The sequence below is a fragment of the Lonchura striata genome, chromosome Z, assembly GCF_046129695.1.
Source record: "Lonchura striata isolate bLonStr1 chromosome Z, bLonStr1.mat, whole genome shotgun sequence".
NCBI classification, from domain to species: domain Eukaryota; kingdom Metazoa; phylum Chordata; class Aves; order Passeriformes; family Estrildidae; genus Lonchura; species Lonchura striata.
Genome location: NC_134642.1, coordinates 41,236,406 through 41,261,317, shown reverse-complemented (window position 1 = coordinate 41,261,317; position 24,912 = coordinate 41,236,406). Strand labels below are relative to the sequence as shown.

The following is a 24,912-nucleotide window of genomic DNA, read 5'->3' as shown; positions in this document are numbered from 1 at the left end:
GATGCAAGATTAGTTTCAGACTGTGGGGAGATGAATGGTAACTCTGTATGAGTCTGGAAGGTGGTGTTTGGGGTTTTGTTTGGTTTCAGCTCTTGGCTTGTTTCTTTTTTTCCCATGGCAGGCCCCGTTGCTGGCTGGAGGAAATTGGCAGTTGGCTTAACTCTGTGATTACCTTTAAAATTAAAATTTACAAAAACTATGCATTTCAAAATCTCTCTTCCTCAAGAAAGGAAGCAGTTACTGAACTATGACATTTATTTATTTGATTTTTTTCTTATTTTGGTCCTCAGCAGGGAAACCTCTCCTCTTGCCTTTCTGCTCATTTTACCTGAGTTAACGTGCTCTGCCGGAAAGGAGTATGTGTATGTTCCTGATCCAGTGCCCGAATGCATTCCTTTAGCTACCAAAAAAAGAAAAAAGAGAGGGAAAAAAATACATCAATCATGCACTGGCAAGGAACTGAAGAGCATCAAAAGGAACCTACCCAGGTCCTGTGTCACTTTGATTCCTACTATGTGTTGTCCCTTGCAAGGTCAATTTGTGCCCTGCTTGATGGTTCTGTGGGCTGCACCAAATGCAAGGAGCTGGGTCAGCACACACATTTAGCACACGTGGAGCTCCACAGAGGTGCTGCCTGCACTACATCTAGCTAGTCTTGAAGCCAGACTGGATGTAGCCTAGACTATACTGCAGCTTACAGGGCAGGTGTACCCAAAGGACAGAGCTTTTTGAGCTCTCTTATGTGTCTAAAAGTCTTACACTTGAAAACAACATGAATATTCAAACCAGCAGCAGACTTCAGATCTCATGGGTTAAAAGAGAGTGTTATGATCATGAGTGTTATGAACAGAGTGTTATGATCATTGAGACCAGAGCTAGGTTTTACAGGCTACAGGTTATGAAGATTTACCCAAGATGCTTTTTATATTTAATTCAGTCACTACTTGTAGATTGTCCAAGTATCTTCTTAGTTTCACAATACCAAAAATGTACAGACTCTGATTTTAGAGTTTCTTTTAAAAGAACTTCATGGGCTTACACTCAGGATTCTCAGGAATCACAGAATTGTTTAGGCTGGAGAAGACTTTCAAGATCAGACTTCTTTCTATTCAGGTACCAACTCCCTGTGACACTCAGTTATTCACAAGCAAGTACTCAAGAAAGCATGAAGTACAGAAACACATTCACTTCACAGGCAACCTCCCCAGCACAAATACTAAATATTCCAGTGTAGGAAAAGCCTCTGCGCAAAAGAGCATCTACATTTCCAAAGCAGAGCAAGCCACCTCCTATTTACAGCACACTAAGAGGTACAGTTCTGTGTAGACTTCTGCACTGCTGGCTCATACCCTGGAATCTGTATCACCTACAGCCTCACTTAGAGAAGCCCCCAGTCACCACTGAGCTTTGCTTGTTTGCATTACAGGAGGTGCAAACCTTTCTGCAGCATTTACACTTACAGGCACTTCTGCTTTATTGTAGATGGCATTTTTCTGCTCCTTTGTCCCTCTTTGCCTTACTGTGAACACTTATCAAGACAGTTTGCCTCAGGAGTGCATTCCTGTTCTTTCCTTCACACATATAAATTGATAGTTTTTATGCTCCTAAGCACTTTATTCCTAATTTGAAATAGAAATTTAAGTTTAAGTGGTAAAAATAACTGGCAGGTTTTATGAAACAAACATGGCAATTCCAAGCCAGTATTCTTTAGAAGGGACAAAACCTTCTATATAAAATATGGGACACTTATACTACACATAACATTTTCCATGCTGTGTTTACCTGTCTGGCAGTAAGAATGGATTAAAAATACTTAATTTTCAAAATGGTATCTCTTCCTTCTTAAATTGTTTTTCAGTCACTTTTCAGACAAATTAAACTGAACACACATAGGACCTTGGTTATTTTTTCCTCTCCATGGAATGCATACATTCATTATTCTGTGGTTCATTTTTATCCTAAAACACATGCTAGTAGCTGAATTCAAAACATTCCCTAGACATAATAGTAGCTTACGGCCAAAAGACTTTGGTTTATTTCTACTCCTTCCATTTTTGTTTGTCGATCCGTGTCTTTGGCATCAGCTGCCCTTTCACTGCCAGCCAAGTCAATGAATGATATCCTAGAAGAAACAAAGTTGCAGTTATCTTAGGGGCTTTTTTCCATCTTATTTTTTTCTTTATTAAACCAGCAGGCTGCAACATATGGCATCAGAAGAGTGATTAGAAATGACTACTTTTGAACAACAAGAAACATCCACTGGAAATACCTGAGACACCAAAATAACCATAGCAGCAGAAACCATGTCAAAGCATCTTAACATTAAATAATAGAAAGTGTAGTTACATGTGATGACAGTGCTCTACAGTTTAACGGATAAGCTGTGTAAAGTACAACACATTCATCTCTCCAGATAATCACTGTTTGTAGTTTCCTAAGAAAAGGGCTAAAAGGAATTGTAAGTGTTTTGATTTCTCCACCCAGGTAAAACAGACAACTGCTGTTTGTTAACATCAAATGGGAAGTCAAGACAATAGGAAGAGAAATTTCCAGTGTAGAAAGTAATACACTGAGCTTTCAGTGATCCCTGTTGTTTCTTTCCACAAAACTCTATTATTCCCTTTCACACTCTCTAGCTCTGGGTGCCAGCTGCACTACTCACTGTTGCACTGTATCTTTGTCTTTGTCCTTCCTCTTTTTCTGCAACAGCCCTGACTTCTTTTATAGGCACATCTTGGCATCCTTCCCTCAGTTCAGCTCCCCCTCCCTTTTAGACACACAAACCCACCCCAGTTCAGATGCCACAACTACAGAAACCTCTATACTTTTATTTCTAAGCCTGCCTGTTCTGTCTTTTCCTCTCTTCAGTGTTTGTGGCTCTTCCATTTTGCCTTATGTTCAAAATTAGATCCTGGGAAAGAAGACAGTGTGGTAGCTAATGATTGTCAAACTCTTTTGCTGGCAATTTGTATGAACAATTTTGACAAAGTTCTTGCAGATGTGCCTAATAGAGAAAGGACTGTGGAACTTTCTGAAGTCTCCTTTAACCCTGTCTTCTAATTTAGCTCACACCTGTGCACTAACACCTCCTCTTTGTCTCTTGGATGTCCCTGGGCTTGACATCAGCACTGTGCACTTCTGCTTCTGGTCTTACCTTCCAAATGCCCTGTTGGCCGTGTCTTTAATTTGAATTTGGATGATAGCATGAGACCGAGAGGAATCTGAGTTGACTGCAGTAGTTCCTGTGCTACGTTCTTTTCCCCCCTTCAAAATCACCTGCAAAATAAGGGGGACAAAATCCAAAAGAATTGTAAATGAAACCACAGTCTTTCAGAAAGAGATCTTGTTCTCCTAAGGTGAGTAAACATTGTGAGGAAAGGTGTATTACAGCCTTAAGATTTGGTGCAAGGCAGTAGAGGTAGACTGGATCCCCTCCAATATTTCTTTCAGAGCTTTGTGCATGGACTTACTTGTAGTGAAGCATCACAGAGCTTAAAGAGTGTCGGAACTCAAAATGTCTCTCAGACATTTTTAGAGGTTCCAGGCCTTAGTCAGAAGCATTTTAGACCCCAGCAGGCAGCTGGAAACAGCTGTGATTTTGAGTTTGAGCCATGGAATGAGTTACCAACTTTGGAAGTGGAACAAGCAGTCACAAAAGGTTAGATAGTATAGTAAAAGTAGTTACAAAATAGAAGGGAAATTTTTTTAGTATTGTACAGGAGGGTTTTAACACTTATACAGGGGAGGTTTTACTTTATACATAGAGGTCAAAAGTTCTAAGATAGAGGAAAGTGGGCTGATCCTGTTCTTCCTCCTTCTTTTACCTTGCCTCCATGTTCTTGGTGATGTTGACACTCACATATTGGTTTAGAGTAGAAAAGCACTTTGTAATATAGGTAGTAAGTATTAAGGGAAAACTATAAACATGTAATACGTAATACATCATATAAAAGATAGCAGCAACCCTGGGCGGGAGGAAAGAAGAAGAAAACAGCAGACAGAGAGGATGTCAGGGTGTGTGTGTGCCTCTGCCCAGGCTGCTGATCAAACAGCCGCAGCCCGAGAAGACAATCTTTTAGATAGCTCACAATAAACTGCCTTGAGACCAAACAGCAAAAGCCTGTGGAGTTTTTCTTTAGAAGCATGGGTTGGAGGAAGAATTTCACCACCACATGGGAACCCAGAATAAGGCCGGGGTTCTAACAAAAGAGCAAACTGCATGTAACAATCTGTTGCATCACGCACTCACTCATATTTGCAAAATATCCAAATTATAAAATTAAATTCTTGCTTATATTGCTGGCATACTTTTGTAGTACTATAGATGCAATCCAAGAGACTTAGGATATTGCTCATTTATTTTGTTCTTTTAACATTTTACTTTGTCTTGTAGTAGGTGAATACAGTTATCCAGAAAGTCACACAAAAAGTTATAAACTGCCAAAACCTTTCTAAATTTCCAAAACTAAAAAAATAAAAAATTATGCCAGAGTAAGGAACAAACTTAGAAGATTAATTATACTCAATAAAACAGTAAAATAAGAAAACAAGGAAGGAAGGCAAGGCAGAAGGATAAAGGCTCCTTCAAGATACAAATCTGGATAACTCTTTTTGGAAAACTTTAAAGGACTGTTGTGTTGCAGTCATGCTGGCATGGTAGCGTGGAGGAAGGTTTTAGAAAGGCCTTGGGAATGGTAAACTGAGGAAAAGGATACATTCATGTATGCCCCATTGTTTTAGAAAGGCTTTGGGAATGAGAAACTGAGGGAAAAGATACATTTATGTATGCTCCACTGTTTCGGGAAAGTCCCGCTTCAGCATTCCTCTGTAGGCCCCCTTCTCCCCACCCCTGAGCAGTTCCCATTGGACCTGGCCCCTGGGGTGGTTCTGATGTGCCTTAGCTGAACACTGTCTCTATTGTTTAAGACCTTATCTCTTAATTTTGCTGTATAAAACTGTATCTGGGCAATAGCCCAGGGCCTTTGGTCACTGCAATGCTTCAGGCAATACAATCTCTCTGGACAAGCATACCATTGGTCTCTCTTGGTCTCTTTATCTCGAACCCTTGCGGCGACTGAGGCAGCGCCGCAGCTCGGACCGTGCTAACCCAGCCGCTGCCTGGTAAGCCCAGGGCAGCGGGACCGCGGAAAACCCCGGCCCCGGAGGGGACAGCTAGCCGGAGGGTCCCGGGGGGCCGGGGAGGGACGGGGGACAGCGGCGAGAAACCCCCGAGAGCAAAGTGGCGGTCGAAAGAGAAGCAACAAGTGGCGCACCAACGTTGGGCTTTGCACTGGTCTGAGCAAGCCTGCCGCAGCCGTCGTGGACAGTGCACTGGCTAGGAGCTTTTCCAGACACCGCAGTGTCACCGCGAGCTGCAGAGCGGGGAGCGGTGTGAATAAATCGCTACGCAGGCTGTCGGCTCTGCGGGGAGAAGCTCTGGGATCACGCTGGTGGTGTGAGGCACTTGCCTCTCCACACAGCCCAGCGGGACTGTTGCCGTGGAGACAGACGCCGATTTCTGTCCGGCGAGGTCGCCACGGGTCGGACGGCACCTCTCTACACCCGGGAGACCTCCCGGGGTTCGGGAACCGTTGCTGCAGTGGTGTCTAAAGGACGGCGGTGGGTGAGTCTCGTACTGGGGGGCAGGGGCCCGGCCAGGAGACATCGGCTCCTGTGTGCCCACGGGGGGACACGCCAGCGCGCAGGCGTGACGGGAGTCTCCGTCGTAGCTTTAGAACTTTGGGTTTGCTGCAGTAATTGGTTGAGATTTGCTGTGAAGCCAGCCATGGGTGTTAGGCTGACTACACAGCAGAAAGAGATTTATAAACAAGTTCAGGAGCCCCTGCTGAGTGCAGGTGTCAAATTTCCTAAGAGCCTTGTGAAAGAGTTTGTCAGATGGTTATCAGTAAGTTTTCCAGAGATAACAGAGCAAGTAGTGAGAGAAAGACGATTTTGGAAGCGTGTTGGTGCAGTGCTGAGTGAAAGGACAAAGGCAGGAGATCCCTCAGTGAAAGAAGGTTTTATGAGAATGTTTTTGGTCGTTTACGATGTTGTGAAAGAGAGTGCGGACACTCAGGGCGCCCAGGGAGCAGAAAAGTGCCCTGTCGCGTCCCCGGTGCCCCCCCGCACCCCCTGCGGTGAGAAAACTAACTGTGCAGATGTAGATTTAGTTTCTAACCCTTCTCCTCCTCCTGCTTTCGCTCCCGCAGCTGAAAATCCATGCTTTGCACCCCCCATCTCCCCCGTGCAGCCCCCACAAGATGGAGGTGGCCACGCGGTTTTCCCTTCTCCATCCCCGCATTCCCTGCTCCCTGTGCCAGCCCAGAACATGCCCCCAGCCCTCGCATTCCCCCCTCCGCCTGTCCCTGACCCCAACCCCTCCTCCCTTGCGGCGATCCAGCCCACATTCCAGCCCCCGGTCCAGCCCTCAGCTCCTCCTCTCGCAGTTCCATCACCACCCCCTGTCCCTGTCCCAGCCCCGCTCCACGCAGCCCCGCCGGCTGCGGCCACTCCCTCACAAGCTGGCCCTCCTCCTCCTCCCTCTCCCTCTCCCGATCTCCCTGGCAACGGCAGCGCCCAGGCTGTCAGCCGGGAAGTGCTCAGAGAGACCGAGCCTGCGTTCTTAGCCCCTGTGATTTATAATGCCAGGGGACAGAACGCCAAATGGGAGCCCCTTTCGTATGATAGTATTAGGGAACTTTGCAAAACAAAGCGTGAGTTTGGGGAAAGAAGTGAATTTTTTAAGAGCATTTTGAAAGCTACTATATGCTCCAAGACATTTGTCCCCGCTGATTTGAAGCGTCTTTTCAGTTGCTTGCTCCCTCAGTCTGAGTTTAGATTGTGGGAAAGAACGTGGAAAAGACTTGCAGCAGATCTCCTCCCAGAGATTCTGCAAAGTCCAAGCCTTTCCACAGATATAGAGGATGAGGAAATCACTTTAGAACATCTAGTGGGTGAGGGCGATTGGAGCCAAGCTGAAAAGCAAGCAGCAGGCATTCCCAAAGCAGTGTTAGACCTGTCCAGGGATGCAGCAGAACGTGCATTTTTTAACATGCCTTCTAAAGACCCTATTGTCTCATATACCGCTTTAAAGCAGTCTGTTTCAGAACCATTCATGGATTTTGTGGATCGTGTGCGAGCCTCTGTGGAAAAGAGGGTGCAAAATCCAGAGCTCCAAGACCAACTTACATTAGAACTGGTCACCACAAATGCAAATGAAGCCTGTCAGCGAGTCATCCTGGCTCTTCCATCATCGCCTCCCCCCACACTCGATCAGCTCATCGAGGAGTGCACCAGGAAAGCTGTGCTGATGACAGAGGACTCAGTGATAAAACCACGGGAAAGGGTGGTTGCTTCAGCAGCAGCAACCCCGAGGACTCCAGGGTCCGAAGGGCCTCCTCGACAAGGGGGGAAAGTGGGAGGGGGGAGAATCATTTTCCTTTATACTGGCAGAGCAAATTGTATCTTTTTCAGAGTTAGTTCACTTTGTTGTATGATTTTATCTCTCTTTCAGACTAGCAGAATGTCAATTTCCACATTCCTGCTCATCGTTTGGTTCCAGGGAATGGTCATCTACCCTTCCACGGTGGATGCATGGATTGTTCCACAGCCCAAGAAAAATGTGTGGGTCACGCTAGCCCAAGCCTTGCAACAGGATCATATGTGTTTGTCCACTGCCTCAGCAGAAAATCCGATGTCCACATGTTTAATAGGGGTTCCAAGTAAGGGGGATGAGTTTCCAATTGGTCTGGTCCGTTTGCAAAAGCAGGTGAACGAAAATAAAATACCTAAAGGTGCAGGACAAGTTGAAGCACAAGTGCGAAATCCCCTCATTTTGTGGCAAGGGTGGGTTTCACATTTGCCCACTGCTGAGGGGGAGCCCCAGGAATTAGAACTCCTAGGCTCTGCAAAAGCTGAGTTTTGCATTCAATTTGATTTTTCCCCAACCAAAGAAGTAAAATTATATGAGCATGTCAAACAGTACAAGGTAGAATTCAGAGCAGGTCAATGGTGCACAGCTGTCTACAAGCTGAAATTTGCATCCACCACTGATTTCCGTCCACGCAAGCTGGACAAGGGAATGTTTCTTATCTGTGGGGACAGAGCATACCCAGAAATCCCATCTCGTCTTATTGGAGGTCCATGTACTTTTGGGCATCTGACCCTTGCTTCCCCCAACATGACCCAAATTCCAATTGGGCAAGCAAGAAGTGGGAAAAAAATTACTAAGCGGAGTGCAAGCCAATTTGATGAACATTGTGATGCAGAAATTTATCATTGGGCAAAATCCAAAAGAGTTGCTGTCTCTGTGTTTTTACCATGGGTTGCAGCAGCCAAAGCATTGAGTGAATTAGGCAATCTAGGATGCTGGGTGACCAAGCAGGCAAATTTAACATCAGCAGCCCTGAGTGACCTCCTAGAAGACGAGGAAATAACCAGAAAGGCTACCCTCCAAAATAGGGCAGCTATTGATTTCCTGCTGTTGGCACATGGTCATGGATGTAAAGAATTTGATGGGTTGTGTTGTTTTGATCTGTCATCTAAAGGACAGAGTGTCCACTCGTCCATTCAGGAAATGAGAAGCCTCATTGGGAATGTGAAGCAAGAAAATGAGGATTGGTTTAAAAATCTGTTCAAAGACTGAGACCTTTCTGGGTGGGCAGTGTCTCTTTTAAAAGACATCTTTTACTTTCTAGTTGCATTGTTTTTAGTTCTGTTAGCATTTGGGATTCTGAAGCGGAACGTCTCCAAGGTCATCACCTCGAAGCCGAAGGCTTCTGCGCCGGTTTTCATCGCTGCTGCCACCACGGAAAGCGATTGGTGGGAAGACGACAAGCAGAAAGACACTGCAGTTTAAGAGCCACAGTTTACCTTCTCCCAAGGCATCGTTCATCTTAGTAATTGAAAAGCGGGGAATTGTTGCAGTCATGCTGGCATGGTAGCGTGGAGGAAGGTTTTAGAAAGGCCTTGGGAATGGTAAACTGAGGAAAAGGATACATTCATGTATGCCCCATTGTTTTAGAAAGGCTTTGGGAATGAGAAACTGAGGGAAAAGATACATTTATGTATGCTCCACTGTTTCGGGAAAGTCCCGCTTCAGCATTCCTCTGTAGGCCCCCTTCTCCCCACCCCTGAGCAGTTCCCATTGGACCTGGCCCCTGGGGTGGTTCTGATGTGCCTTAGCTGAACACTGTCTCTATTGTTTAAGACCTTATCTCTTAATTTTGCTGTATAAAACTGTATCTGGGCAATAGCCCAGGGCCTTTGGTCACTGCAATGCTTCAGGCAATACAATCTCTCTGGACAAGCATACCATTGGTCTCTCTTGGTCTCTTTATCTCGAACCCTTGCGGCGACTGAGGCAGCGCCGCAGCTCGGACCGTGCTAACCCAGCCGCTGCCTGGTAAGCCCAGGGCAGCGGGACCGCGGAAAACCCCGGCCCCGGAGGGGACAGCTAGCCGGAGGGTCCCGGGGGGCCGGGGAGGGACGGGGGACAGCGGCGAGAAACCCCCGAGAGCAAAGTGGCGGTCGAAAGAGAAGCAACACTGTTGCACAAAGTCTAACATTGACTGCAGCAGAGCATTCATAGAAAAGCCATTAATTTTGCTTCTGGTTGCAGGAACAAATCAGAATATTGCCTAGCAAAATCAATACATTCTCAGATGATAGATGTGAATAATTCATCCTTTTCAGGGGCCAGTTCTCAATGAGCAACATAACCACCCACTGCAGCTTCTGAGCTTTATATCAGTGTTAAGCAAAGATAATTTCTGAATCAAAGCCAACATCAATAATAGTGAATAACCAAGGATGTGTTCAAAGCTCTTTCCATATATCTGTTGCAGAGCACTCAGAAGTTGTGAGCCAAGACAGTGACATTTCTGTGTTCAAAAGGGCCTGTGGACAATGTATTTTCCCCCCAGGATCTCTGTAACAATTAAGTAATTTAATAGCTCTTCTGTGAGTGGAATGTGATAATACCAAGGAACTGTACATCAACCATATAGTAAATTTGCACTCCAACTAGCAGAAGCATCACCAGCTTGTCCTAAAGCTTGGAGTTAATGGGAAGATGAACAACTAAATTAAGTGCAATATCAGTGGACAACACTATGACAATTTTAATGGGCCAGTTACAGTATCAGGCACTTGTAATTAACACTTCCTTACCAAAAAAAAAAAAAAAAAAAAAGATTTAAATTGTGCAAAGTCAGGGTAAATAGAAAGTAGATTTAATCAGCTTGCTTGTTGCAGGAAAATACAAAAAATTTGCCAGTGTCCTTTCTGCCTTTCTGGGCTCAGCCAGGTAGAGAAGAAAACTGAAACATTGTTCTTGGCAAATGTGAGCTACTCTTTAAAGATCTGAATTTTACTTGGGTTATTGTCATGCACACATGTAAGCAGTATTTTAATCCTAATTCAGACCAAATATCTCAATCTTAAGTATGTTCTAATTTGTGTTTCTAATAATTTTCAAATTTTATATTCTGTGCCAAAACCACATATCTTTTATATACAAAAATCTAAATTAATAGAACCACAAGACACACCACACTGGGGGAAAATACATATCCAGCTTTCAAGGTCCCTTACTGGGACACTATTTAGCTTCTAGGATGTTTCCCTATGGAATGGCAGCAGAAGTGACAGCTGTGAATCAACTACTTGCATGTGGCTAACACAAGAAACAACTCAATAAATAAAGGCACTTTTGAATTGAAGGGGCCACAATGAATAGAGCCCCTTGGTGCCCTGCTGGGATTGCCAATTTTAGGGCCTTAAACAGGAACATACACAATAAATAACCTCTGCAAGTGACACACCTCACAAATAAACAAATTGGGCTGCAGAAGACAAGGAATGAATCTCAAACATTACCTCCAACAGCTGATCTACGGAATCCACCCGAACCTCCTGGAGTCCAGCTATCTGAACAACGTGCTTGCCATCTTCTCTTGCAAAAAGCCTGACAAGAGAATAGTGCAAAAAGGAGGTATCTGAAATCTTAGAAAGCAGCAATGAAAACACGTCTGTGCTGTGACACTGAGAAAAAGCAGTCAAGGCTACTGTCAGGAGAGAGACCCTGCTGTGATTCATTTTCAGAGCTGAAGAAGTACCTGATTTATAACAACTACCACTGACATTTCACTGCTAAAGAGACATTAGCCCTGCATTTCTGCTAGTTTAAGAATACAATAAGGCGGGGAAGTAAATTAGCACATTTACATTTTAGAGTAACTGTCTCCCTTTAAACTACATCTCAGGCTCCTCTAAGTCCTCATCCAACTGTAAATTTTGTTCTATTTGTATTCTAAGGGTTTTTGCACAGCATTTAAAACATTTTTGCACAACTCCTACAGCCTTAGAATCATATTTCAGCATCCCCTCCAGAGGCTTGCTGGGCTGAGTCAGTGGGCTGTCAGGTGAAGGTGCCCAGGGAGAAGGTGAGCAAGTTCTGCAGAGTCAAGCATGTAGGAGATCAAGCATGTAGGATCTTCAGAGGCTGGATTGGCAAGAGTCAAATCCCCACTGGCACAGCAGGAGGAACAGCCTCCTCCAGATTTATGCTTGATCAGGGAAAGACAAGGACTCCACAATGGTTGACACATGACAGGCTGTCCAAACTAGTTGTGGATGTCCCATGCCCAAAAACATTCAAGGCCAGGTTGGATGGGGTTCTGAGCAACCTGGTCTAGTGGAAGTTGTCCCTGCCCAGGGCAGTAGAGGTGGAACAAGATAATCTTTACGGTTCCTTCTCAAAATGTTCTATGATTTTAAGACAGGAACTTCTGGCCACAAGAAGCTTGTTTCTCTACCTATGGATGTCCAGCTATTATCTTATTACAGTGTAAGCAAGAGACTGAGCTTGTATCTCAAACCTAAGTCCTTATTTTTCGCCCAAACAACAAACCAGGAGTCCCTACCAATGTCACAAAATCAACTGTCAGATCTTGCTATCCTCCCTAAGTATCTCATGTGAATGACCCTAATTAAATATGTAACAGTTGCTGTAAATGCTAGTATGTTAAATGTAATTGCATGAAAGCAGTAATTGATTTCCAAACAGTAACCAATTGAATCAAACTGCAGGCTAGTAGGGAATAATATTTTTTCTTAAATACCTTTTCCTTCCATTTAGCAGGTCATAAAGCTGTCTGCAGTAGATCTCATAAAAACTGATCAGAACAATAAGATCTTTCCTGGATGGTGATGCTTCCAGGTGCCTGAAGATGTCCTGGGCAGCCAGGGCATAGAGTCCTGGGTTCTGGTGAGTCCCTATCATGGTGTAAGTCTTGCCAGCTCCAGTCTGCCCGTATGCAAAGCAAGTTGCATTGCCTCTGTGAAGACAGTATAGTGTTTAGTGCCACATCTGATTAATTAATATCTATTAAATAATATTCTGCAGTGCTGGTATCTATCTATAGTGGCCCCTTAGCAAAGAGGTTTGGCCTGCTATCCTCTCTGGGAAACTACAGAATGCTTAACATTGATTTCCAAGTATACCCTGTGGAGATCTGATATGGCACAGGGTGCTGGCTCTCATCCTTTCTTTTCCTTTCCCTGCCGCCCTCAATAAAAAGACTTTGTACCTGATTCAGTACTCCTGGCGGAGGAATGAGTAAAAATGGATGGCTGCAGTAATCACAGTGAACAATTCCTTGCCAGTTTAGATTCTAGACTGGCCTCACCATGGTGTCAGATTAAATAAATGCCAGCAGGAGGAATGGAAAAGTAAGGGGAAAGCTGGGGAAAAAAAATAGCATAATCTCTTCTCGTGGCATTACTGGACTAGCAGTAATGTGAATTGTGGCTTTAGTGATTATTACACAGCAAAGTGCAAGCCTCATTCTCCTTTCTCACTTTCCTTTTCTCAAGAGCATGGTATTCTGTCTCCATTGATGATACTTGGAGATTTTCAGTAACAGAATACTCAATTTTGTTAATTTTTAGCATGGATAAGTAATATTTTCCTTCAAAGACTCAAAAAAGTAATTATATTAAAGTATGTATTCAATATATATGGCCTCGCATAGAGATAAGATGTCTCCTGTAAAGCTACCATAAATTTCCCATTAATCAGGAACTATGTAATTACAATTAAACCTCTAAGCAAATATAAATCAATAAAAATAAATCACAAGGTTATTCATCATTTCTATTGCCTTGTGAACTGTGCAAAAGCTGGGTTTGTGGAACTGATTCAGCATGTTCCCACTGTAAAAGGTGGCACATGAACTGGGTCTAAGAGATATCTGAAATTTTACCAGATACTCCAAACAGTTGTTCCTAGGGCCCAGATTGTAAAAATACATGTAAAATATCTCTCAGTAGTCTCAGGAAAGAAAAGTAATATTATTTCTCTACAGATGAGTGTGCTCTGCCACACAGGAGCCTTTGTTAGAGTGAAGATGAAAACTCAGAAATCCTGGGATACATGCTTATTGTAGGCTGATCATGTTATCAATTTGTTGCTACTGAGGTTCAATTTAACTTTCTTCTGTAATTGAGATTAGTCACCTAGTGTGAAGAAAGCTTTTCCTGATTTATTTTTGTAAAAATTGCAATGAAAGATGTTCAGAAAGGGGGAAGGCATGTGGCAAAAGTGAAATGAAGATACGTTTCAGAAGATCAAAAGCATTAAGGAAAGTTCAGGCATACACATAAAATTGGAAAACAACAAAACAAAAAATAACCAGTGTAAGTGCTGAATGCCCTACCCATTAAAAATATGCTGAATGAGAGGATAAGCTGTCTTCATATACACATCCTCATTGGTACATGTCTCCTCAAAGACTTCATCAAAATAAAAAACATGCTGAAAAACAAAGATAATCTTTACATGAGAATGAATAGGTTTCACTTCCCCTCCAATTCCATTCAAAGATAAAATGAAATAACAGAAGTCTTTCCAGTGGCTTCACATGGTTTGGATTAGGTAGAGAGTGATCTAGCACACTTAATATGCAACACAACTCAGGTAGGAACACACCAGTCAAGAGATTCAGGGTAGGGGTGGGGGCGGGTGGGGGGGGAGAAGGAAACAAAAATGCATCAATTTCCCATAATTCTGAAACATAACATACCAGAGCCTTTTAACAAAAAAAAAAAAAAAAAAAAAAAAAAAAAAAAAAAAACCACTAATTAAAGAAAACCTATTCATTAAATGAATCAGCCTACAGATGTACTGTCAGACTCTAACAGTAAAATGAACTGAGTCAACTCTTGACTTTCTCAAAATTAGTTCTTATTTGTGACTTAGGTGTTATTAATCGCCTCTGTTATTAAAAAGTTTTGTGCCAAAGAAGGAACAAGCTGTTCCTAAGCAAAGCTACATTGTCTGAACTCAAAAGGGGGCAAGAAAATCAAAACTTCCCACACTCCAGATCAGACTCAAAAAAACAGGGTCTGTGGAAATGATTCAGCATGTGTCTCACTGTAAAAGGTGGCACATGAACTGGGTCTGAGAGATATCTGAAATTTTACCAGATACTTCGAACAGTTGTTCCTAGGGCCCCAGTTGTAAAAATAACACTCAGCATAACAAGAATAGCTTTCTGCCTCTACAAATCAGTTCTGTTCCTGGTGCTGTCAATCACAAGTGAGAATTTGAACTATGACAGCACAAAGTATTTGGGATTAAGAGACAAAGACAAACGGGAACTTAATTTTCCAAAGCTTTTGAGAAAAATGGAAGGGAGGGGATGAGGGTGTGTATGATTCACTGAAACAGATCCACAGTGCTTAAACAGTGGAAAGGGAACTCCTCACTCTGGAAAGCCATCAGCAGGGATTTCTCCTGCAGCAATGGCATGTAGCAGAGGATTTATTTTGCCACATACAAAGAAAGTTGCAAGAGACATAGCTCTAGATCTTAAAATTCCAGGCTCGGTTTTGCTGGCGCAGTCTGGCATAAATCAACTCAAAGCAACTCAAATATAGACAACTCTGAGATAAAACAAAAGCTCACCACCTATTTCAGTGTAAGAAACACTAAGAGTCCTTTTCTGTTTTCTCTCATGGAAACTCCAGGCACAATAAACTCTACGCTTCCATGCAAGTGACTGGCCCATAAGCACAACCTTCAATGGAGGATGTTACCTGTAAAATGTATTGTGTAAGATCAACTGCCTCCTTCTTCTGGTGGAGAATTAGGGTTTCCTTATCTTCCACTGTGATTATATTAGACTCCCCATGTCTCTCCTCCCTCTGGCAGAGAGGACGTTTTCGGACACACACTCTGATTTTTTCACTCTCTGTCCATGGAGTCTCTTTGTCGAAAGTATTGGAGCTACAACCAATAACGGAGGTCCACATTTAAAATCAGGTTACAAGAGCATCTAGAATATGCTTGAATTTGTTACATTTATCACAGAATGTTTCTGCTGTTAATGCCTATCAAAAAACTCCATAACATACCTCATTTTTTCATTATGCAGTTTCTGATGCTTTTACCTAAACAGACTGGTGCTTCCTGTACACTTCTGTTAAAGGAATAGTTATGTTTGTACAGCTACACTCCTGAACTTGCTGCCGAACGACATATTTTCAGTTGCACACAAACATGAGATGGAAGCTGGCATAATATCCAAGTTAATGTACTGAAATTAAATCTTGCTGAAATTATTTGCACTCATGATCAGTCACTTAATCATGTGCAATGAAAGTGTGAATAGATCTTGAAAAGGAAAATATACAATACTTAGTTACTTTTCCTCTAATGCTGACCTTTTTCTTCCCATTATAGACCGTCCAACTGGTTACAAGTAAATGACTCAAACTGGCAAATGAGATAGTATCACCATGTTCCTGTTCAGGTCAAAAAAAAAAAAATTATATACTGATCTCATCCTTGTTTCCCCTTTGGTCCTTTTTCATAAAAAGGTTATGTAGTTTCAGACCATAAACAAAGTTGCACTCTTATGTTTCAGCAATTTTACTTTAGTCCCGTTCCAGACTAAAAATAGGAGGAAATAGGAGGTAATTTCATGTTTCATTGATTAATCTGCTGCGTACAGCATTTTGTTAATTGAATAGGCTTGAATTAACCAAAGTGTATTCAATATATCTCTCCCTTCTTCAAGCTGTCTTCAGCCAAGTCAGTAACAATTTTCCGCCTGGATTTGCATTTCAAATAATCAAGCCCAAACTTGCCCAAGAGCAGTGTTTCTGGCACACCGTCCAGATGCCAAAATCTCTTAGCACAGAAACTGAAAACATATATATACCAGTTGTCTAACAAATTGTAACCCACAAGTAACTCAACATCTCATTAACACCTCATAAAGGCATGTGACGTCATTGCTGCTGTGTTCCATGATTCCCCAGAAGCACATGAGATGCAGACTTAAATTTAAAGATATGTCTTTGAAGACCACACATGAGCAATCTTTACTTGTCACTAGAGTCCCTTTAATTTTAGTACAGCTTTCCCATGCAGTCCAGGATCAGGCTGTGCATTTGGATGGAAAATTCTTTTGCTGGAAAAGAAAGGCAATGACACTTGAAATAAGATGCTTCATAAGCTGATGTGAGCTTAGGCATATCACTAGGCACCAAATGTTGTCCAACAAATGATCAGACGCTCTGAAGTTTAATTCTTGTGCCAGAGTGTGTAGCTGGTGACCTGCAGCAAAAGCCTGTTGTGCTCTAAGAGCTTGAAGTGGAAAGGATTGCATTATTTGGAGAAAAGAAAAATTGAAAATTTAGAGACTCTATTAATGAGAAAAAATGAATAATTTTCTCTAGTACAGAGGCACATTCTGTTGAGTATATTTTGTATGGGAATAGAATGCATATTAATTACGTATGCTGAACCTAAAGTTTGTATTTCTTACATCTCTTTTAAAATATAATTTTTATTTTATAATAAAATAATTTTTCATCACTAGGAAAAAATCAAACAAAAGCGATGACACAGGTCATCAGAAATCTGACTAAATAATATGTCAGAAGGACAATTACATCTTTGCAAAATCAAGTTACTTGCTGTGCACAAGTTCAAAATAAATTTCAACATATTAAAAGAGCTCTTTGTCTTTCTGCTATCTGAAATCATGTCTGTGCTTTCCAATATTTCTCATAGATGAGACTAGATAAGCCTTCACAATGGTCAGATCACAAGGTGACATGGGAATGGATGGATTCAGCAAAGCAGTTAAGCACTTGCAAAACAGGAATCACAAACCTGAGTTTGCTCATGCTGCTCCAAGCCTGCCTGAAATGCACAACTCTCCAAACATGAGAATATTAAGTTGAGGCATATCAAGGAGGAGAATGCAGAAAACCCACAAGATGAGCCATAATGCTTGGTACAGAAGAATGTGCTTACAAAAGAAGAGAACAAGGAAAGAGTGAACAATGAAGAACATGTCTCTATTGCAGGATTAAAAATCTTTAATGTCTTTACTTGAGCCATTAGCTTTAATAATGTATCATTTTTTAATTTGCCAACATTATAAATCCTGTCCTTTTAGCTGCACATTGGCTCTTCCAGGAGAGACAGAGAATGCACCCAGGTATCAATATATATTGGAAGCTAGTGCACTTCTCCACAAGGTGGGAATAATTTTTTTTTTTCCAGTCAAGGAGAGTTATAAACCTTTGTCTTATCTTTCACAGTTTAAGTGCTCTACTTACTACATCACCTTAGTACTTTTCTACCGTGGCAGCAGCATCTATCCCTCCAGACTACATGCAGTCTTGGTGGGAGCTGTATTTGACACCTCAACTCCATGGATCTTTCCCTGTACCAAATCTTTCCCCACAGCCTTCCCAGACCAGACCTGACTTCATAAAACTACCTCTTTTCATTGCATATTAACTACCATGACTGCATTGCAACAAGCTAGATACTGGTATTACATGTGCAGAGGCGTACGTGCTCTGCTGCTGAATCAGGAAAAAAAAATATTTGGTGCTTTAAAAATGTTGCCAGGGTAGATCTACCAGTGGTTCATGATAACCCCAGCCCCTCCAGTATCAAACACTGGGAAAAGTATGGAAGTTACATATCACATGCCTAAGGAGCAGCTGCAAGGCATCCCTCTCACCACCAGGTCTGTAGCCCTTCCCAGCTGTATTAATTCTGCTTCCTTTTAAAGCTTCAGTTCAGAAATTTCTTTATGAACAAATATAGCCATCACAGCCTGTATCCTTTTTACCAAGAAAAGCTTGACAAATTTAACAACAGGCAATGCCATATTTTGGAAAAATAATGTTTTAAAAAATAGTCCCATGGAAAGACAAAGATTGGCTCAAATACCAAGAAAAAAAAAGCCTTAAATCCTGAAAGACAATAAAGACTATTCTTAGACAACCTTGGTGAGTAGCAGCTGGTCAAATTCAGATGATTCCTTCTGGAGAGTTGCAAATGCTCTCTTGTCTGTAAGACTTTGCATTGCTCTGTAGTGCTTGAATTTCTTACTTGGAGGTGAGCAAGACAGATTCTACTCCATAATTAAGAAAGAATCAATTATGACTAATCTGAATTATTAGCAAAATAAAGGTGAGTGATTATTACCTGATACAGATATGAGCAATATCATCAGAAACTGTTGGACAGCTCAGGTCATCTTTTGTACCTATTCCAGGAATATTTAGGTCTCTTCCAGTTAATTTGATTGGCTCTGAATCATGTGGTGGAATGTGTCCCAGCATTTCCCCTACACTGTCCTTCTTTTCATTGGCACTGAAATCAGGTAAATTATACAATTCAGATTCAGAGTCTTTAACTGTTCCATCATTTTCTTCACAGAAGGACTCAAAACGCAGCTGTCTATAGGGTCCTGACTTGGTCACCTGAGGCTGAATGAAAAGGCCATGTGTTTGAAAATCTTGCTTGCTTAAGTCTGCAGCATCTTCTCGTCGCATAATTTTGATTATTCTTATGAGCTGGAAAAGACGTTTGAGGTCATTTACATCATGGACCCCCAGTTTGGTGTAATCTTCCATGGAAACTTTGGCAAGCTCATCAATTTTCTGAAGACCAAAGGCAGCAAAGTGGGGGAAGTATTTTTCAAGTTCTGCTTCACAAAGGCATTCATAAAGGCATGATGCCATCTTCAACCTAGAGCCTACAAGAAATCAAACAAAATAAACATTAGAATAATATCAAACATCACATCTGACAAAGTTAACTAATGAAGAAACTGCATGTTTCCTGATGACATTACTTGCAGTTAGGATAGCAGCTTGTTTAACTCCAAGTTTACCATACACTAGACTGACAAACACTAAAGAAAATAGCAGTGACAACAATAAAGTAAAACATAAAACAAATATTTTATCCAGGAAATTATATTTTAAAATTATATACAATACACAACATGTAAGAAGTGCACAAGGCAATATTACTCACTGCCACAGAGTTCCTACACGCCTGATGTCTACTTGATGAATGCCACAACTACTGAAACCCTGTCCTCAAGCTATAGAATGTAAAATGCCTAATTTTAGACAGACAATTTAGTATCAAGGCACATGGCCTATCATAGTTCAGCTACCCCTGGTTAACTAACCAGAAGAGAAAAAAACTACACTTGTCCTCACCTCAAGCTGCCTAATTAAAACCATTCATCTAACAGATGAACTATAGCAAAGTTGTAGTTTTGCAGTGTACCTTTTATGTTATGAATCCTATGAGCATTTCTGAGTTTCCATGACAGAAAAATGGAAAATCTGAAAGACAGTATTTCTCTAAATCTATATATGACACTGGAATGCCATACTTACATTCTTGGGAAACCCAAAAAAGAAACATGAATCATTGAAAAGTATCCCCCAACTTCTTCACTTATGTCTTAGTGGCAAATGCATGGTGCAGCTGTTTGTATTCTGATGGATTAATATCTGCAGATATTTTTACTTCTTCTATAAAACACAAAAAGTTCCATAAAACAACAACGCTTCAAGTATTTGTTGCCCACTGCCTTCTCATATCTTTGTTCAGTCTAGGACCTTAACAAATACTGCTCTAACTCATGTTTGGAGGTCACAGTAAGACTCAACAAAAACATGCTATTTAAGTTTTCCTCTCTGTAGTTCAGGGTAGATTCTTTGAGAGGATTTTCAAGGCTTTCTATAATGACATTATAGAAGAAAATAAGTTCATTCCCAAATTTGAGTCCATGTAATGAATTAATACATTATGTTGAAGAACTAACAACAATAAAATCATAAATATTAATATATAAAGTGCTGACTGTGTAAGATATTATGGAGGCCAAAATGTACAGCAGAGAATATCTAAAATTACTTAGAGTCCATGCTTTAGGTAAAATTGTAAGATTCAGCAACAAAAAACTCCAAGATTAAAAAATTCATATATAAGTGAATTTATTTAATGTGTAGGTAATGTGATTCTGAATCCTTAGGTAAAGTTAGAGTCACTGCTGAGCCTGCTAGATCCTGGGAGGGGGAAATCAAAACTGACAGAGAGGATAGCAAACCCAGAGGTCAGGGAGACTATATGTGTGCAAGGGTTTCAGAAGCATTCACTACTTGCCAACTTCTCTAACATGTTAAAACACATAGGAACCTGAGAGTTCTTTTAAAGAATTACATTTTGGAAAAAATTCCCTTTCTTACATAAGGTAGCTTTAGATGTAAAACCTTATATATATGTGTGTATATGTATATGTATATAGATATAGATCTACAGATATGTAAATTCTGTACTGTTACACCAGTACAGGTGTTGTGCACTGTGATAGGAAACTTCTTCTGTTTGATGAAAGGAGCAGCTAGAACTCAAGGCCAAGATGCCAATCTCAAAAGTGTTGAGAATCTGTTAAAGACAAAACTAATCCAATAAATTTACTTTGTCTGCTCTCTGTTTGTATCCTAGATTACACCTACATCTTTATATATCCTTAGATTAAATACAGAGTGTCAGAGACCCTAATTCAATGATAACCTCTGTTCAAATTGTAATGGTGAACACAGGAGAGAGAAAAAAAGAATAAAAAGAGAAACAATGGAGAACATTTTCTTAAAAAAGAACAGCAGACAAAGGAAGAGAACTACAAATTTGAAGGTCAAGATTCTAATTAAAAATAAAACAAAATTAAATAGCTAGAAATAACAGGCTGACATCATATGGAGTGACAAGTCAGAAGAATGCTCAGCATTAGAAAAATCCAAGTAATGTAGGTACCGCAGAACCTACAAGAGCAATATAAGCAGCTCTCTGTGGCTAACTGGCTAAGACTCTGTGTCATGTGAAAGCAGCAAAATGGTTTCTTAATGAGACCTAGCCTCTTAATGAGACCTGAGATCTGCCTTCTCAGATAGAATAAATCTTACTGGATCTAAGTGGTTTCAGGGATAGCTCCATCGACTCCTTATTGACAGGACAGGAATTTCACAAGCTAGGAAAAAAAAACTATGTTCACTAATAAAGGAGTAACAAATTAATGAACCACAGGAAAAAAAAAATTAGGCATTGTCATAATGAGAGGATCAGCATTTCTGATCATTTTGAATTTCGAGACTAGGATTGCTAAAAGATTTTTTGTCGTTCAAACATGAAAGAGCTCAGGGAAAACTACCATGGCCAGAGAAACTTCTCACTTTTTGTTTGCTGATGCTTTAAACAACAGGGATATCTTTCTCTTAATTGAAAGAATACTTTAATTCATCCAACCTTGTAGGGATCTTTGTGTCTTAAGATGCTTTTCCTAACAGATATACAATTCACCAAAACAAACTGGCTTTGTGAAAACTAAGAGGAGGTTTTCCAGAATCCTATATAGTTAATGCCATCTTCTGGCAAAAAAAAGGCAGAAGACTTTTAGTCTTGTAACAGCCAGCAATTCCTCAGTTATTTGTTTGTTCATCCATGAGAATAATATGTCATGAGGCAGAAAAACATGCAATTCTTCAGTGTGTTCTTTTCATATCAAAACCTAGGTCTTGTTCCCCACAACGATATGGGTAGCTTCACTTAAAACAGGGTTGAGATAAAAGACAAGGACTTCTTGCAATAGTTGGGTGTAACATATTTTGAGAAAAAGGAGAGTGTGGAGGTAAAATTCTCCATGTGCACCTAGCCTGACATCTCTATGTGGCAACCATGAATTCTCTACAACTTGTTTCTTATGCTGAGACATTTTACAACGATCTTAAAAGGCTTCCAGATGCTGGTAATGTGTAAGTGCTCGTTGAATAAAAGCATTAGAATGATATATAAAAGGGAGCAGCTTAGCCACAGAATTAGCTCACAGCTTGTCATCAGAGAACTCTTCCCCAGCTTCACTAATACAGGTTTTTCAAAGGTTGTACAGCTGATGAAAACCAGAAAAGTCAGTGTAAATAAAAGAAAGCAGTGGCCACATTTTTCTGTCCTGAAAGAAATTAACTTACAGCAAAATTACACTCTAGGTGCTGACTCTCCATTTTAAAGTGCTTCAAATTATTAATTACCTCTTTCACAAGATCTTTTCCTTCTCAATGCACTTTTCAAGGTGGAGGAAAGGTCTTCGAAGATGCTTGGTGACTGTCAATCACTGTGTATAAAATACATTATGTAAAAGTGCCATAGAGATTATTTTAAGAATAAAGCAGCCTAGAACCACTATATCTTGATCATTATTAACTTCTGATTTATGAAAGATCTCAGCACCCCATTCACTTGAGTAACCCTCACATGGACAGTTTTCCCACTGTAGCTCACTCATATTGACCTGACAATTTTTGATTATTTAGAGTGATAATTTCAGATTTAGATGATTTCCTGAGTGTCACCACTGAGAGAGAACACGTGTCATTATATCTATTCTTTAAATTAGGGAAATAAAGTGAAGAAATCTTACGTGACATTGCCACAAATGCAAATGATACATTTTGTCCTGCATATAGTCTAAGGTAACCACTCTGAACATTAACTCTGGCCTGATCACTAAATAAGTTTATTAGTCATGATTTTCAAGGGTATTTGATAAACATAGAAAATGTTAATCAGCATACAAAACATAAACACTACCTTCTTTTCTTTTAACTTTTTTATAATGTGCTCTGCAAGTACATTATAAAAATAAAACTTAAGAGCTTTAAAAGTTTGTAAATGTGTAGCAGGTGGGTGTTCTCTCCTGATAGCAACTACAGCAGCACACTGTACTCATTACTTGCAACCATTTTACCCCCCAAAAAACTTCAGCACAGGTCCTGCCCATGCCAAAGAATTTGCACGTTTCTTGAAATACAGAAGCAAAGAATGAATAGGGAAAAGGGAAAGGTATTAATTTGTGTCACTACCCATCCACCTTCATTCCTGATTCCTTTGAACATCAAGCTCTTTTTTTTAAGGTGATCCAAAACCAAATCTGACTGAACCCTCCAAAAGTGAATGGCTAACTTGCTTTCTGAGACCACCACACAAAACCCTTTACCTTTAGTCATTCTGACCCCATTCCTGGGGAATTAGGGTCCTGTGAAGAACAGGGTCAGGCTGCAGCTGCACTTTTTTAAGACAAGCTCCACAATAAGAGATAATCTGTACTGTAAAACGAGCCCAGAATTTTAGTTTAATTTAACAGGTAGGGATCTGTGAAACCGTGATTGACATTGCAGCAGATCCCTTTGGAAGATCATAGGATTACTCTACCCTGCACGCAAACAACAGGGCATTAAACATTCCATGGCTCCTTGGAACAAGTGTTCAGCTGTTTGGAAGCTGGGCACTGATAGATAGCCACTTACTTAGCATCAGTACAGCATAAGTAACTGGAGAGGAGGAAAAGGTTTTAATGCTAAATTGTTTTAATGCAATTTTACAGCTGGAGCTTGGCACAAGTCTGCTGCTTGCAGCAACAAGTAAGAAAAGGGGGTTTCCCTTGTCACTGACATACCTTGAAGAAGTTGCTAAAACAATTAATGTCATTAAAACCACCTTACAAGCAACTAAATATTGGGGATTTTTTTGTTTCCCCAGAAAGCATTTCAGAGTATTGTATTGCTCTAGCCACACTAATTAATGTCATTAAAATTGGCTGACAACCAAATGAATATAAGAGATTTTCTTTGTTTCCCCAAAAAGTATTTCAGAGTGTTTTATTCCTCTCTCCATACTAATTATAGACGGGTGACCTCAGCAGAATAGGCCCCATCCTACAGCTGATCCTGACAGCTGCCAGAAACAGCTGCACAAAGAAGGGAAAGTCTCCAACACAGGGATACTGAATATTAGAAGTGTCCAATATTCAACCACACGCCGAGAAAATAACCCACGAGTTATGGCAGGGTGCCAATTATTTGAAAACCGTGCCTGAGCTCATCCTCCCAGCAGGATATACCAAACGTCCATCATGGTTTCTTTAATAATTTCAACGTTTTATTTAAAGTTTAAAATATAAGCGTAAAAACATATTTCATAGATATTATAAAAATATATATTAACACTGTTTTAAATAGTACTCAAGTATTTTAGAAATTTTTGCATAATGTATATCTATTTTTAATTGCACTTACATATTTTACGTGTTATATAAACTACGTGCTATCTGTAAAATAGATAAAATACACAATTGAAAAGTATTTTATAGCTATAAAAGTGCAGTTAAACAAAGTGCCACGCGTCCGGACTTCCGCCGTGCAGGGGGCCCCATGCCTCATCCTTCCCGGAGCTGTCCCAGCACGGCCCTTCCCCGTCTAGAGCCCGGTGGGGCCGGTCGGGGCGATGTCCCTGGAGCCCTCCCTGCCCCAGCTGGAGCCGTCCCCTCAGGGGCTCCCCCCTCACTCACCGGCCATGGCGCCGCTCGGCGGCGTTCGGCTGCGTCTCCTTGGCAACAGCGCTTCGAACGCCGCGCGCAGCCTCGCGCGCACAGCCAGCCAATAGGGAGAGGGGAGGGGGGCGGGTGGGGCGCTTCCGCCGGCGAGAGGCCAATCCGAGGCCTCCTCGGGTGCGGGGGCGGGGCC

The 24,912-nt window shown here is 41.2% G+C and overlaps 1 protein-coding gene across 1 annotated transcript in view; it reads right to left on the bottom strand.

Annotated features, from left to right (window-relative positions):
- Positions 1-24,844, bottom strand: part of KIF24 (kinesin family member 24) — a 31,764-nt gene extending 6,920 nt beyond the window's left edge. Inside the window, exons 1-10 of the mRNA XM_031507383.2 lie at positions 24,738-24,844; positions 22,423-22,505; positions 18,521-19,073; positions 15,100-15,289; positions 13,719-13,816; positions 12,123-12,338; positions 10,879-10,966; positions 3,155-3,276; positions 2,017-2,122; positions 329-400 (exon numbers count right to left, since the gene is read on the bottom strand). Coding sequence (XP_031363243.2) covers positions 329-400; positions 2,017-2,122; positions 3,155-3,276; positions 10,879-10,966; positions 12,123-12,338; positions 13,719-13,816; positions 15,100-15,289; positions 18,521-19,059 — 1,431 coding nt within the window. The 5' untranslated portion in view covers positions 19,060-19,073; positions 22,423-22,505; positions 24,738-24,844. The remainder of the gene's footprint in view (positions 1-328; positions 401-2,016; positions 2,123-3,154; positions 3,277-10,878; positions 10,967-12,122; positions 12,339-13,718; positions 13,817-15,099; positions 15,290-18,520; positions 19,074-22,422; positions 22,506-24,737) is intronic.
- Between the last annotated feature and the right edge of the window lie 68 nt (positions 24,845-24,912).